The sequence below is a fragment of the Dicentrarchus labrax genome, unplaced genomic scaffold (genome assembly GCF_905237075.1).
Source record: "Dicentrarchus labrax unplaced genomic scaffold, dlabrax2021, whole genome shotgun sequence".
NCBI classification, from domain to species: Eukaryota; Metazoa; Chordata; class Actinopteri; family Moronidae; genus Dicentrarchus; species Dicentrarchus labrax.
The window spans coordinates 16,302,146-16,317,372 of record NW_026136720.1 but is presented as its reverse complement, the minus strand read 5'-3'; the positions used below and the strand labels follow the sequence as shown (position 1 = coordinate 16,317,372).

Sequence of the window (15,227 nt, the reverse complement as noted above, 5' to 3'; positions counted from 1 at the left end):
AAGTGCTGAATGAAAGCAATGAATCTCTTGGGACCAGTTTACAAGTCCTTTCATGATCACTGCCAGAGATTCAAACGCGTAGACTATTCTTGTTCTTGGTCCAATTTTCTCTGTTGAGGTTCTACTCTGTTTATCACAGAGGGGAGTTGAAGCCTTCCTGCCTGCCTAACTTGGCTTCACCCCTGCAACAGCCGTGGAGAAAAACAGGAGCGAAGAGGCAGTTCTCTCACACACCCTGTTCCTCACACATAATCTGCTTCAAAATCATATTTCATTGTGCTGCTCTCATACGACGCAAGGTGTGAAAGTTCTTCTACACAAAAAAAGCCTCAGTTTATATCTTCCCACGTGCTATGTTTGCATTACATTGTTGGTGATGTGCCAAAAGGCTGACATTTGACTTACAAGGAAGATACAACCCCACTGTGAAGGCATATCCACCAATCAACAAGGCCAAATCAGTTATGACAGAACTTTTCTTCAGAGTTTCTAAGTGAACATTGCATGTTCAGAAGAAGCACATCACATTGTGACAACTCAAAGGCTATTCTCCTTACCTGAGATTGGCTTTGATAGCAAATCATCTCACTGGGCTTTTAACATTATTCATTGGTTCATTGTACAGAGACCTCAAACAGCACACAATCTAAGTACCGATCTCTGCAATGAGACTCTAAATGAGGGTTGATAAGCTACAGTTCTGTTATGTGGGCCTTGTCTTTATCAGTCTTGATGAAATCGTGATAGAATGAGAGGACAAAGGACAAGAAAGCAGGTATCAGACCAAAAGAGAACCAGATGAGAAAACATCAGAAAACTGAAGCAGCAAACAACAGAATTACTCATTTAAGGCATCTCACAAAGCATTACATTTACTAAACATTCAGCATTAAGAAAATATCATTCAGCATAAGATGCATAATTGCTGGTTCCTGTAAAGGGTTATATTGTAATAGGGTTCAGGAACACCATGATTCTTTCCCTCTGTCACTTGGTGACTGCCAGGACTGGAGAGTGAGCTGTCCTTATGATCAACACCATGTGTTCTGCAGACAGAGAAAAGGCTTCAGCCATCCAGCCCTGACAAGCAAAGCATCCTCCTTTACTTACTACTGTCAGAGCCATACTAGACATGCTAACACACAATTAAAAGCCGAGTTGTTAAGCATGAGAATAGAAAATATAAACAATCTTAGTGTAAACTAATGCAGGTTACAGAGGAAAGTTGCCACTGCGTACAGCTTGGCCTCCCCCAGAGAAAATCCAAGGAATGTAGGAAAACACTAAAAGCCCAGTCAGCCTCAAAAACTGGGGTAAAAACCAAACCACAACTCCTAAACCAAACACACACTACAACACTAAATAAATATATAAAAATATCGACAATGGCAAGCTCAACACATCCACCAGACACAGCTATCCATATGTGTAAAGATACCTCATCATCACATACAAACGCACACTCAAACATGGACAAACATGCAGAGCCAACCAGCCATCCAGCTGTTAAAGTACACTGAGACAAAATTCAGACATTGGACATAGACCAACACTGTTGCATAACTCCCTTTCCATCTCACCTGCTCCATCGGGAGCTGCCCTGATAGGAAACAGGAAGGAGGTAATGAGGGCCAAGCTGTCAGCCACAGCCTATATAACCTCACTGCCTGCTATGTCCCTCTGAGGGACACCAGGCTACTTAGCCTAAGTGACCTCTATCCCTTTCCCACAGCTGTCCCGTCCTTGTCTGTCCCCCACCTCCCTGGACCCCCAACGGCCCACCCTAAACCGATTCACAACGGAGAGAGCCATGACCGGAAGACGTCTGTCAAAGCAAGGCCTTGAGACTTTGGACAAGGAAGAGCAGGGCTTTGAACAGACAACAAATAGAAGCTCATGTCAATGAAAGTGACACCCTTTCTGCCCAGTTTGACCTACCTAGTCATATCATTTGAACCACCTCTCAATACCCACATCATTCAGAACTAAAGAAAGAAGTTCTTTAACATGGCAATCAAAGAGTGGATCAGTAGGCTTCTTCACAATAACACAACTGCAGAACAGCCACTCACAACAGTGCTATTATCTAGGAACACACCTCGTAATTGGCCAATGCCAGCACTGCACCGATCGCTAGAGGTCTGCAGCACAATAGCCAAAGTTTTACAAATTTAAACTCTCCCTGCACTTAGGTTTTGGAATTTTCTCCACAGGCCATCACATCCAAAATCTGATATGAGAGTGAACACCGAAATTGCTCTGTCATTAGATCTCTATGTTCAGTGTGCATGTTAATATGTCGATAAAAGAAACAATGTGATAAATCTAAGGTAGGAAGATAAGACTGTTAGTAATGCAAAGTCGTTCTTCAAAACTTAATGAAGGCTATAATGATTTAAAAGTGCAACCTTCCTGCACAGACCTAAGGTGCACTGAAGGTCTAATGAAGACACCATCAAGGTGTCTTCCTTCTCCAATTTCATTGTTTCTATCATTCTCCTGAAAAAAGAATGCCATTAGAATTAGATTAGAGCTGTTCAAAATATTATTCATTTCAGAATAATGCTAATTGGCTAATGGAATTTAGTCATTTTATATACTATATGCTGAGGATCATGTGGTCATAAGCATAGAAACATTTGTATTTCAGGAGCAAACAGCTTGCAACTATGCCTATCTGCACTAGAGTCAAACTATAAAGAATTATAGTCCATCATTGCTTAGTTGAGAGATGAGCTGTCTTTTGGTGACACACAACATACACTTCTCCTCGCAGAAAAGGAGACAAATATACCAAACTTAACAAATGTCAATGCCTTAGAGCCACTAAGCCATGTTTTATTAAAATGACTCACCGTGTTTGTATTGAATTATTTCCAACAGAGATGAAATAACCTAAATAAAAAGTAAATAATTTGTTTTTATTTTGTACTGAAAACGTATTTCTAAAAACAGACCTGTGTGTTTGTTTGTGGCTGTTTTTAGGGTTTTTCTGCTGAATTTTCATCCCTGTATTTCCAACATTGCAATATCCAGACTCACTGTCTCATGAGATGAAAGAGAATAAGTAAATTAGCACCAGGTGAACCTGCCCTCCTCTTAGCCATCCTCATGGGCTGACACTTCAAACTGCAGTTTTTATCAGAGTATCAACCTGTGCTTTTGAACTGTTTGAGCTTCATGAAAAGTAAAAGACATGGTGCTCACTTTATGTTGGACAGCAATTGTGATTAGTGATCCAAAAACAAGGCAGCTTTCTCTTATGCATTGTACATTTTTATGTAGGGGCCACACTTGACTGAAGAGTAATAATGAAGTGGCAGTGGTATGGCTTCACTGGATTCTGTTATCACTAAAAGATAAAATGAATAAAATCTAATGAGAAAATGAGTCCAACTACCTGTGCTTGTAACATAATAACTCTGTACTTAGTTTTGAATGCCTACTGCACAGAAACATCTGGATACATCTCACTCCAAAATCAGACAGTGATGTGTACATGCGAGTGCATACATACACAGAGTTCTCAGCACAAGCTCAGTCTCGAGCTGCCAGCAGTATTCCAGGCTGACAGCAGTCCCAACCACGTTCCCACTATCACAGATATAATAGCACTACTATGAATAATGGAAGTGTCACTTTACACAGAGATTCACTTTACATTCCCACTCTGTCAGTCCATTTCAGCATCTTTTCCACACTCTCTTTCTTTCATATTTCTTTTTACAGATTCATTTTACAGATGTTGCTTTTTTTCATTTAGAAGAGTAATAGATCACATAATTATGTGGCATGGGTCGATAGATTGACTTATCTAAATGATTCGTTATAGATTTGGAACAATTCATATGGTAGAACATAAAACTTGGTTTCCTTTGAAGACAAACAAGCCATGGCCCACGCCAGTATCTGCAGGTCTCTTGTTGATCATAAGAATACCCAAATGCACACAAATGTAATACAAGAACAACATAACTGTTATTCAGCTAGTAAATCTGAATTCAGATCTCAATCTTAAAGCAATCCTAAAGTTTGGCAAATTCTCTTAAGAACTCAAAGATGTCCTGGGAGCTGGAAAGGAAGCCAGGATACTGTGCCTCACTATTTTGCTCTCCGCTTCCTGCTCTTTCTTGGCATGAAAATTTCAGATTATGGCCAACTAAGTGAAAAAGCACTGACATTAGTCAAAGTTTGACGTGTCTCTATAGCTTTTGGGTATGAATGTTTGGGTGGAAGGAGAGTGGCACAGTGGTGTGGAGGGGGGTTCATAGAGCAGAGGGGAAAGATTGATTTCTAATTAACAAGCTGGTTGCAGTAATGAAAGACTAGATGGTCTCTACTGGCAGTGGATCAATGGGGAGCGTTTCCCTTGACATCCAGTCTTAATCACACCGGCTCAGCTTGGTAAGAATGCACTCATTGCTGTAATTAACGCTGTCACGCTCCCTCCATCTCCGCTCACTCATCCCCAGCTCTTTTCTGTATTAACCTCTACCTCAGATCTGCTTACACTTGATAGCAGGGATCATTTATTGACTCTATCAATCTGTATCTGAGACACAGTAACGTATGCACATAAACAAATGTGTTGAGTCGCTGACAAAGACACTGTGATGTTCATGTTCAGATCAAGTGGTCTGCTAAGCTGGTGTTATTGGTATTTGGTGTGTTTGCAACCAAAGGTTGCTGCATTTAAATTTGATCACCACAGTTTGCACATCTGTAGTCCAGGTGTTTAAACTTTGGCCAGGCCTCTCTGGCCCACATATACAGTTGCCTGTGATTGGCCACACATTCCCTGTATTTTGATTGAAGTATACTAGTGTTAAGGTTTCTTAATTACTTTTAGGTACTTCTGAGTCGTGTTTACTCCAAGAGTAACTCCCAAGACCTTTAAATCACAGGTTCAGAATAGATGTATTTTCCTGATATATTCATTTGTGACTAAACACTGTATCCTTACAGTTTCACTCAGAGGTCAAAAAGAATGCAATAAATAAACATGAGTGTTTATTTGAGGTAAATGCTGAGGTGTGATTAAGAGCTGGTTTCATTTTATATTCTTAGTCCCTGTGAAAGTGAGCACTGGAGCACTGAGCGCCGGGTGACAAGACACATGTTCCTAGCTCCATGTTAATTTTTGAAAAAACAAACCAAAAACTGTTAAGCTGAGAAAAGGAAATCAGCCAAAGACAGAGGAGCACTGTCCTTTACATTGGATGGACAGTGGTCAGTCTCCCTGAAGTACAATACATAGAGAGGTGAAGTCTCACTTCTTCTTCATCATTCTGAATTTCAGTTGCCAATCACAGGTTACCTGAAAAGCAAGACACAATCAAACACCTGACCCACTGAGGCGTAAGACAGGCTCCTCTGGGTTCTCCTTGGTAGAAATATTTTTTATCTATAAAAAATGGATTCATTAATAGCCCATATCCAAAGGCTCATTATTTATGAAATGATGACTGACTAAACTACACAAATACTTTTGATGACATATGGAAGGAAATAGGTAAGCTTGCCTTTCAGCAATCCTTCTGTTAAACCCTAAAAGCAAGATAGATGTACCAATCTTTATTTTGGTCTACTGGGAGAATCTCTGTGGATGTTCTAATGCTGAGTCAGAAATCACTGATGACACACAGACCTGTGGGGGCTGGGGGTATGAGGTTTGATATGTGGGATTTCACAACAGAGCATTAGGGGAATTAAGTATTTTCAGGGGCCCTGTAAACACTAACCCCCTCACCCATGCTGTCACTTTCGGCTGGAGTACGTGTGATCTTGTGCATGTGCGCAGATGTGTAATCTGCCTCTGCCAGCCTGCCGTGTCTCTGTGGGCAGAGTGGGCCTGGCTGTTTGAAGGAGGCTGGCGCTGAATGGGGGGTAGAGCTGGGGCTAATCCGCCTGTGCCACGCGCCATGTGCCCAGCACCCAGCCAGTTGCGCCCTACCGCCTCCTCTGTAGTGGGTCCATTGGAGCGCTACAAGGCCCTCTGAATGCTATCAGCACAGACGACACACTGCCCCCCAAGCAGGGATTACAGCTCTCTCAATGAAGCCGCCAGGAGGAGGATCCAGAGCAAGAGCAGAAGAAGAAGGAGGAGGAGGTACACAATCCTCCAACAGGAGCTCCATTCTCTAAAAGGAAGAGGCCATCGGCAAAGCTGACACGCTAATCAACAGCGGCTGGGAAACCACCCCATGAGAACAACACGTCCAGCACGAAGGATGGAGAGGAGGGAAGAAAGCTTTAAAAAGGATCCATCACTTTTCAAAATCGGCTTAGAGCCACTTGGTACTCCTTAAGGAGAATGAACAATGGTCCATTGTTATGAGGTAGATTGGGATTGGGACATTAGCATGAGTTTGCATAGACACATGGAGCTCTTAATGTCATGTGCAGACCTGGTATTTGGGCTTTTCTGAAATGCAAAAAAAACAACACCTTTGTAATTATGTTTACAACCTTTCTGTAAATTGAAATTAAACATCAAAGAGACAGAGGCAAGGGGGAAACTGTAATGTGCCAATAAAAAATTATCAAAATAGACTGTAGAGGGGTGCGTCCCTTGTGTTTTCTACTGGAAAACTTAGGCAGTAAATATGGTGTGGTTGAGATTCACCCTGACACCCTCAGGGTCTAGTATGTTGTCTAGGCTCTGTGAGCTGATGTTCTGTTTCTCACTAAGGGTTATACCATAGGGAGTGATATATATACAATGACTAATATACAGAATTCCTCGACTAAATTAATCTTCAGCAAAAGCAGGAATGTGAATAAGTAACTAACAAGAATGCTACCAAAGACTTTGTGCTTTAGGCCTGGAAAAACTAATAATGTCACCATATTTTGGGCGGTTTATATGTTGCTAAAGTTGTGCCAGGAGTGGAATCTCTGTTGCTGCTTCTGCTGTCTAAAACTTAAACCTCCAGACACCAGAAAGGTACACAAGGGAATCACAGCAAGCAAGTACACACTAGGACACCGGGAATCTAGCATCTGCATACCCCTGCTTGTATTATCAACAGAGAGGCACTCCAAATCAGGCAAACCCCCAAAAGGCAAGCACACACTCCAACATCCTGAAAATACTTACGCCCACTCGTCTACCCACTCATGAAAGTTACTGAAAACACAACTCACATTTGCTTGTTAAGAGCTTTTTTGTTTTGGCTGGAAAATGAATCCGTTGAGGAAATTTAAAATAAAAAATGTAGAGCCCCTTGCCGCTTGTCCAGATAAGACTGGCGCAGGCACCCACCTCTGCCTGGCAGGGATCCACTCAATGCCTTCATTTTTAGCTCTTTCTACCACACCTGGCACCTGGCATCATTCTGGCAACAGCCTGGCAATGGCTAACAATATCACTGTTATCTGAGGCAATTCTTTGTGCTCTGAGGCAGTAAATCAATTTTCCAGAAATGTAGCATATAGGTGGCATCTGGGCCATCTCTACTATCATGACTGCTGCAGCTCTCTGCCTATTTATGAGAAAATAGATTAGCCACATACATATGTGCAAATGTATCGTTCACTGCAAGTTTGCTGTGGCATCATTTCATTGTGGTAGGTTTCTACAGTATTTTATAATAACTAGAGCATGTTCCTGTGAAAACAACTTGACACAGCCATTTAGCGCCTGACAGGAGGAAAATAGTAACCTCCTGTTAATATTATCATGTCATATCCTGTTGTAACATCGTCAAAAAGAATTGTAATAGCCCGCTGATCAGGACATTTGTGTTAAGCCAGTGGAACATCTGACCTGTCTCTATGTCATGATGGATCACCCACTAAGAGCTGAGTGCTGTGTGCATGGCCAAGCGAGCATGTGTGACAAAGGGAAGATTCCCAATGAATATCCATTCTCATTTCTCGCCCATCTGCTCTTTCATATAAAAGAAACTGGCATATCTCAGTGAATACAATGCTCTTTAAATGGTTCATCATTCAATGTCCACAAAGACAGAACACCCAAACACACCCAGCAAGCCCATACAAACAGTAATACACTTGACACACTTCTCTCTACTCAGTGAAGTGACCTATTCAGACAAAGCAGCAGGAGGGAGAGAGGTTGAAGAGCCGGGAAGCTAATGAATGCACGAGTTTGGACCACTTAAAAGTGCTTGTGCTATCTGCATGTTGCTTTTCCTATGCTCACAAGAGAGTCCTATTAAACCATTAGCCCCTATCCCCTCTACTCTTTCCTCACTCTTACCTCTTTTTCCAATGTCCCTGCTCCTCTAAACTGTATGTCTGCATGAAAAGTAGGCCAGTCTTTTGATGGTTCACTGACCAATGCTTGCTGCACCGTAAGAAATACTTAGAGTTTTCCTGGTCTTTTAAATAGATAAATATAAAAATGCTACAGTTGAACAGAGATGTAAGGAGAACGAGACTGGTGGACAGGAAGAGTAAGGACACCGGTCAAATCTAATCCCTCTGTAGGAACAGAGTTTCAAGCAATGCAGCACTGACAAGAAATGGTCAGAGGTCAGAAGACAGATCCCTAACAGTCTCCTCAGAGGTTAAGTGGTGCAGAAGGCGATGATGACATCCGACGGGCTGCTGAAGTCCCAGCAGATTGATGCCATTTTGGCAAGACGACTGTGTACGAATGTTTGACTTGCCTTGGACAAACTTAAGTGTGTATGCGTCACAGAACGTCTTCTTATTTCGGCACCCATGTTAACAGGTTAGAGCAGCCACACTGTCCGTCTGAGCTGTGAGTGAAAAGGATCTGTTCATAGTCATATCGACATTATACCAGCAACATGTACACATTTCACAACATATTCAGTGTCTGTATCTGTAGAATATGTCACGGACATGGAAAAAATCATTTTCTACTCAACACCTCCCATATCTGTTTTGGATTAAAAGTGTTTCTATGGACAGAATCAATTCATTGAGAGCACAGGCATGCAAGCTGAAGCAGTCCAGGGAGGAAGCCATCACGCACTGCTCACACGAGCTGAGTGTCCAGGCCAGAAAACATGGGCCCTGTGTTTCCATGATGTCTGGCTGTGGCTTTACTGATACAACCTGGTATAGTGTGGTAAGATAATATCTGCTTTTCTAGAGCCTTACCAGCACCTTACGTCTGTGACCTTCACTTCAACATGACTGACTTGATGTTCTACAGACATCAGTCAACAGCACACAGAAAAAAACTCCCCCAACCAACGAGTAATCAACTTTGCAGATAGATAATGGCCTCTTTCCCATTGCAAAGCACACTGAGTTGTTTCTGGTGGTTGGCAGGAGAGCTGCTGGAGTAATTCACAATGTCTAATCTGATAGGTTATCATGGAAAGAGCTGATGGCATTTTGTGGGGATGAATTTATTTCCAAGTTCCCATTAAGAATGTCATTTAGTGGCAAAGTCCAAATCTCCTTGAAATGTTGATTGTTTCTTGGGCCTCTTCAATCATTTGCACATGAAAAGGTCCATGGAACAGGGACTTCTGCAAAGACCATTGACAGATTAGCAATGGCCATTTCAGCCTGTACTGTCAACTAGTTCTCTAAGCAGCTCTCTTGTTTCACCCTCTGTCACTTTCTCTCGCACCGCTGTTTCTCCTCCTGTTTTTCTATTGTGGCACTGTGGTAGACACACACTGCTGAACCCTATTGAATATTGTTTGGTTTTCAATAGTGTGTAGGAACAATGAATATAGTGAGAGGGAAAGCTGCCTACCTGAACATGCATGCCTCAGCAGGGGCTTCTGTGAGTGTCTCATTCAATGCTTTACACTGACATCAATAACCCTGCATATAGAAACACACAAAACTGGACACTATATGCAAATACACGCACTGCGAATACAAGCACTCACTTGTTTTTAAATATCATAAACTTAAAATTGACAGACTAATTGACACCAGACATAACTCTGTGTTCTATACAAACAAACACGCAGTGTGCTTGAAACCGTCGGCAAGATAAACAAAACTGTAGCCTTCATCAAGTGCACACGCCTAACTACAAAAGAAAATGGTACAAATTCCTCGACACACAAAGGCACTCAATCAATCTCACTGGCCCCATTTCTGCTCATGCACCTCCATTTTTCCAGCTATTCTCTACTGACTTGCAGAGGACACAGCACTGCCATTTAATTCTCTCACCAATTTTTTCCATTGTGCTTTCTAATCATACTGCATAACACAGCAGAGTGATGTCCCCTCCACTGATTTGAATCCAATGTGCTTTACTGGAAAGGCTGTGTTTTATGATACTAAAACAATCTGTTTGGAGACATTTTGCCTCTTCCTGTTCTCCCTCTGCTCTGTCACCATCCCTTCTTGAACACTGTTGTTCATCTGCGAAAATGAACATGTAATGTTTCCAAAGCAGGGGGGCAAGAACCAACAAGAATGAAAAACAGCACTCTCTGATTGACTGTGTTTAGAAACAGGGCTCTTGGCTTGGTATTGTGATGTTGCTTCCTATAAACATGCGGTTGCTGTATGGAGAACATCTCGCATTCCCACAGCAGTGTTAAAAGAGGTCAGAGACAAAATTTTGAAAAATGCTTGACAGAAATAAAGAACTGCCTCCTGAGTGTTCCTGTAACAGTGGTTCAAAAGGGTCGTTTGATTATTTAGAGGACAGGCTAAATCCAAGTGTGACCTTACTTCTTTTTGCTTCTCTCTCTCTCTCTCTCTTCTGAAAGATAAGGCTGTGTGCGTGCAGTATGTGAGTGTGTGTTTGAGTGACACTTGGGCTCCATTTGTCTGGTACAAGGATCGAACCTAGAGCCTGAATGCAAGCACACAAATCTCCACAAATCTTTTCATTTCTCCTCCTTCTGTTTCTCAACAGTTCAGAGTGTCTCTACAGTATTTCTGTTTTCGTTTTGTCCACTATGACCCTGCCAATACACCCACCCTCTAAAACATTTCACACAGAGAGTAACGCAACCTCTCTTGGTCATTTCATTCTGATAGCTAAACACAGTAATCTTGTCTAAAACACACACACACACACTGAACACACTGCCCACACATGGTCTTATCACTGGAAAGCAACAGAGAAGCAGAAGGTCAGAAACCCAATTACTGTACGACAAATCGGCCACGCAGAATCTTCCTCTTGCTTAGCACCGAATACTGAGGTGGGTCTTTGACACACTCACCCCCTGTCTCTTTTAGAAGGGGTCATCTGTCATCTTTCTTTTTCTAACTTTCCCTCCCTCTACTAACAACCTCTCTCCTTTGCGCTCTTTCTTCAGTTTTCTTTTCTACAGCCCTTCAACAACCACGCGGCCAGCATTTCTAATGCCTTCCGCCCACCATTTCCACATGCAGCTCTTTCAGTGGTTAGATCACACGTTGCTTTTAGAAGATTAAACCAAATGTAATCCAAAACTAAAGCCCAGTGAGCACATAAAAAGCAATGAGAAAAATACAATTGAAACCAAATAAAAGATGCAGGCTGAAATACAAATAAATGCTCGTTCCCAGAAATGAACGTAAAATGGAACTTCCCTTGCCCTTTCCTTCACATCACCAGAAGATGTGATTTACTATTTTTCCTTTTCTCTCATTCGAGCAGGCAGATACATGTCCACTCTCAATCTAACAGCTGTATATGCAGCCCTCAAACCACCCAATTCCTTCTACAATGAGCCTGGCAGTGACTGTGGTAAGAACATGTATGGAACAAGGTTTTTGAAGATGAGAGAGAGATGGAAAAGACAGACAGACAGACAGAGACTAGGATTGCTCCTGATTGCACAATAAGCACACAGTCAGCCACGTTGCACTTGCTCACTTGCCATTTATCCTTCCATCCCCATGCAAACTCAGTTAAAACCCCAGATATTTAACAATGAGCTGCCATCGTGTGCCAAAACATGGGACGGAGAAAAAAAGTGAGCAGCTTGGAACCCTGTCATTTTTCTGTGCAAGCCCCGCTGCTGGTATCTTATCTGCTCAATCCTCTCATCGTCATTTAAATCTCCCCCTACTCCATCCGATCCCAGCCGTGGCCCTATTTAAATCTCTCCCTCCTCCCAGTCCACCACATTTCTAATGCTAATTAGTTAAACCTCTCCGTGCGCTCTATCCCTCCCATCCACCAGCTAGTTATTCAAATCTCTCCCTACTCGCTCTCCCTACAAGCCCGGCCCCAGTTAAAAGGTGCTTGACTGAAGGGTTGATCCAGGCTGTTATTTTCAGACAGAAGATAATACTGCTTCTTCCAGACTCCTCTCCTCTCTGTTTTCCTGGCCTTCTCATATCCTTTTCTTTCCATATACATTTCACAAAGTGTGCTGCACATATCCTTTTTGAAATCAAGAAGTTTATTTACCATGATAATGGAATGCAGTTGTTAACAGAGCAAGGACAGTGTAATAAATCCACTGTTTGCGATATCAAATTAGTTGAAATACAACAAAGACAGAGTAAGGAGAGGATATGGGCAATGTACACAAAATGTGTGTATATTTACGAAGTTAGATAAAATCAGTAATATACATAAAATGTGTATACATCCAACTCTTAGAGAAGAGGATAGCTGCATGGGAATGTGACCTCAGTCAGTCCGTGGTGGCCTCTGTGGGTCACTGTCCCCAGTGTTAAGTGAGTGGCGAGAGTGACTGACTGAGGAAGGATGATACAGTTTAGGGGGTCAGAGGAGATCTTTTTTCCAGGACCAGGTGCCAGCATATCAGTGTGGGAAAGGGGACATTAATCTCCATCTCCTCTTCCGCTCTACGGACCCTTTACCGATATCTAAATCTTTACACAGCATCTCTTTCTATGGCGCTCCGTTTGTCCATCCTCACTTACAGTTTTTGCTCTTTCTCTCTCTCATTCAGTTAGAGGGATCTCGCTGTTAGTCCTGTGGAGAAGCCACCTACACATGGAGCATCAGGATCACAGCTCAGTAAAACACCAAAGCTGCTCATGGCACTGAACAGGAGTCCCACTCAGCATCACTACTTATTACAGTTACATAAATGCTGGTTTCCAACAACAGCCACCACACACAAACTGCACACTCCCATATGCACACACCACAGCAGAACCGCACGTGTGAAGCCAAACACCTGCAAGAAAATGTATTCGTTGTACACACTTGTACTTGCAGAATTCCTAATCATGAAGTTGTTTTTTTCTTCTCTTTAATGTAAAATGTATCTTATGCATAATAACAATTTTGGCACAATTCAGCAATTTCTTGTAATTCTCTCACAGAGGAAAACTATTTTAAAATAATATAAAATGCATAAATTTTTGCAACCAGTGAAATTTACAATCAGATCCATTCAACACATTTCTTTTTTATGTGATTCATTACGGATAACGATGAATCCCATTCTCTTCAAGAGCACCAAAAAGGAAAGTGGACACTGTAGGGCGTGTGCTCACCTTGGTACTCCTGTCCAGGGGTGTAGGCGGTGGGGTTGCCCGTAATTTGGAGGGTGAGTAGCACCTCTCCCCCACCTTCTGCCACGCCGGCTCCCTCCAGCTCCCCGTGGTGGGTGCACAGGAAGAAGAATGGGTTGAAACGTGGGTAGAAGCTTGCAGGGGGCGCACCGAAATCCATGCTGCTGCTCCCCAAGACTAGGGCCAGCAGGGCACAGCCTAAGGCACCCCCGAGAGAGGCCCGCGCCATGGCCATCTGCCCTCACCAAGCGAGGGACTGTGGGAGTGGAGATGGGTGAAGAGGTGAGGAGAGTGATGAGTGGGAGCAAAGAAGGCACAGGTAGAGTTCCAGAGGACTGCTTTTGGAGTCCCCAGATGAGTTGAAAGTCCAAAAGTGCGTGCGTGAGAGTGTGTGTGTCTGTGTGTGTTTGTATGTGCAATCTTTATGTGTGTGTGAGTGTGTGGGCTTGGCCGTCAGGAAAACTGTAGAGCTCTGTTCTTCTGCTTCCTCTCCCTGTCCTACCTTCACTCTCGGGGAGTTCAGAGCTTCGCCTGTGCTGTCCTGCTCCGGCGTTTAAATACCTCACCCCCTCCCTCTGTTTCCCTCTCTCCTCCCACCCACCCTCCCTCCCTCTCTCTGTCTCTCTTTCGCTCTAACACCAGCTCCACGCGTGCTGTATGCGCTCTACGAGACGGCCTCCCTCCTCTCTCTCATCCAGCTCTTCTCTCCTCCCTCTTCTCTGCCAGTCTATCACTCTGCCTTTTTCCTTAATCTCTTCCTCCCCCCTCTCATCTCTCTCTTTCTCTTTACCTCTCACTAAACCACTGTGCTTTTCTGCACTCTTGTATCCCTCCTGAGACCTTGGCTGTCTTATCTCTATGCATCTGTTAGTTTCTTCATCCCTAACCAGCCCACTGACATATCCCTTTCACTCTCCTCTCTTTCCTTTGTCTTTTTGCCCATCCACCAGACTGTCTCCTCCTCTCCCACCCACTATCACACCTCCTTTCTCCCTCCCTCTTCCGCTCTCTTCACCTCCCTCTCCTTCCCTGTGTCTCTCTGCTGTTCTCCCACTTAGTCCCCCTCCCCTCTTACAATCTCCCACTTTTTCCAACCCTGTACCTCTCTGTCTCTCCTCTCGTCCTAAGCAGTGCTCAAATTTGTTTTTCTTCTTCTCTGCTGTTGCTTTTTTCATGGGTTTTCCATCAGAATCTCCTTTTCCACAGGATTCTCCAACTTTTTTCCCCCTGTCAGAGCAGCGTGCGCCGCCTCTCTAGATTAACCCACCAGTACGGTGCAGACACAAACCATAATGCTGCTTTCTCTCCCCCACCAGTCTCTGCTTCAGCTCACCAAATGATGTATAAGTATTTCTCTAACACCCTGTACGCACCCGGCACTCTTTTTTCATCTGGGAATAAATACAAACAACATGAAACTGCCCTGCATGTCTCTCTCTCTCTGCTCATCCATCTCTTGCTCTGCGTGTAAGTGATACACTATGCTGCCCCTCACCCCCACCCCCTCATATTCTCTCCCACATTAAACAAATTATCACAAAGTACTGAACTTAAAGAACTTCCTAGTAACACCACTGACCATCTCCTCTGGTGTTTCTCTTTAGCTGCCTGCTGGGTTTGTGTGGTTAAGTGCCTATTACAGACATAAACACTCCCAAGCCAGCAAGCTGCACACAGACTCACAGCCGCTTCAAGTCCAAACAGCCTGACTGACCCACAGCAGGAGCACACAGCCAGGCCGGCATGGCCAGATGCTTTCACAGTCTAAATCCTGGATGTCTCTCACACACACACACACACACACACACACACACACACAC

The 15,227-nt window shown here is 43.3% G+C and overlaps 1 protein-coding gene across 3 annotated transcripts in view; it reads right to left on the bottom strand.

Moving 5' to 3' along the window:
• The window catches only part of reln (reelin), a 91,039-nt gene extending 77,086 nt beyond the window's left edge, over window positions 1-13,953 (bottom strand). For all 3 annotated transcript variants that reach the window (XM_051382116.1, XM_051382117.1, XM_051382115.1), the window contains exon 1: window positions 13,390-13,953. In XM_051382116.1, coding sequence (XP_051238076.1) covers window positions 13,390-13,642 — 253 coding nt within the window. In that variant the 5' untranslated portion in view covers window positions 13,643-13,953. The remainder of the gene's footprint in view (window positions 1-13,389) is intronic.
• Window positions 13,954-15,227: the final 1,274 nt, after the last annotated feature.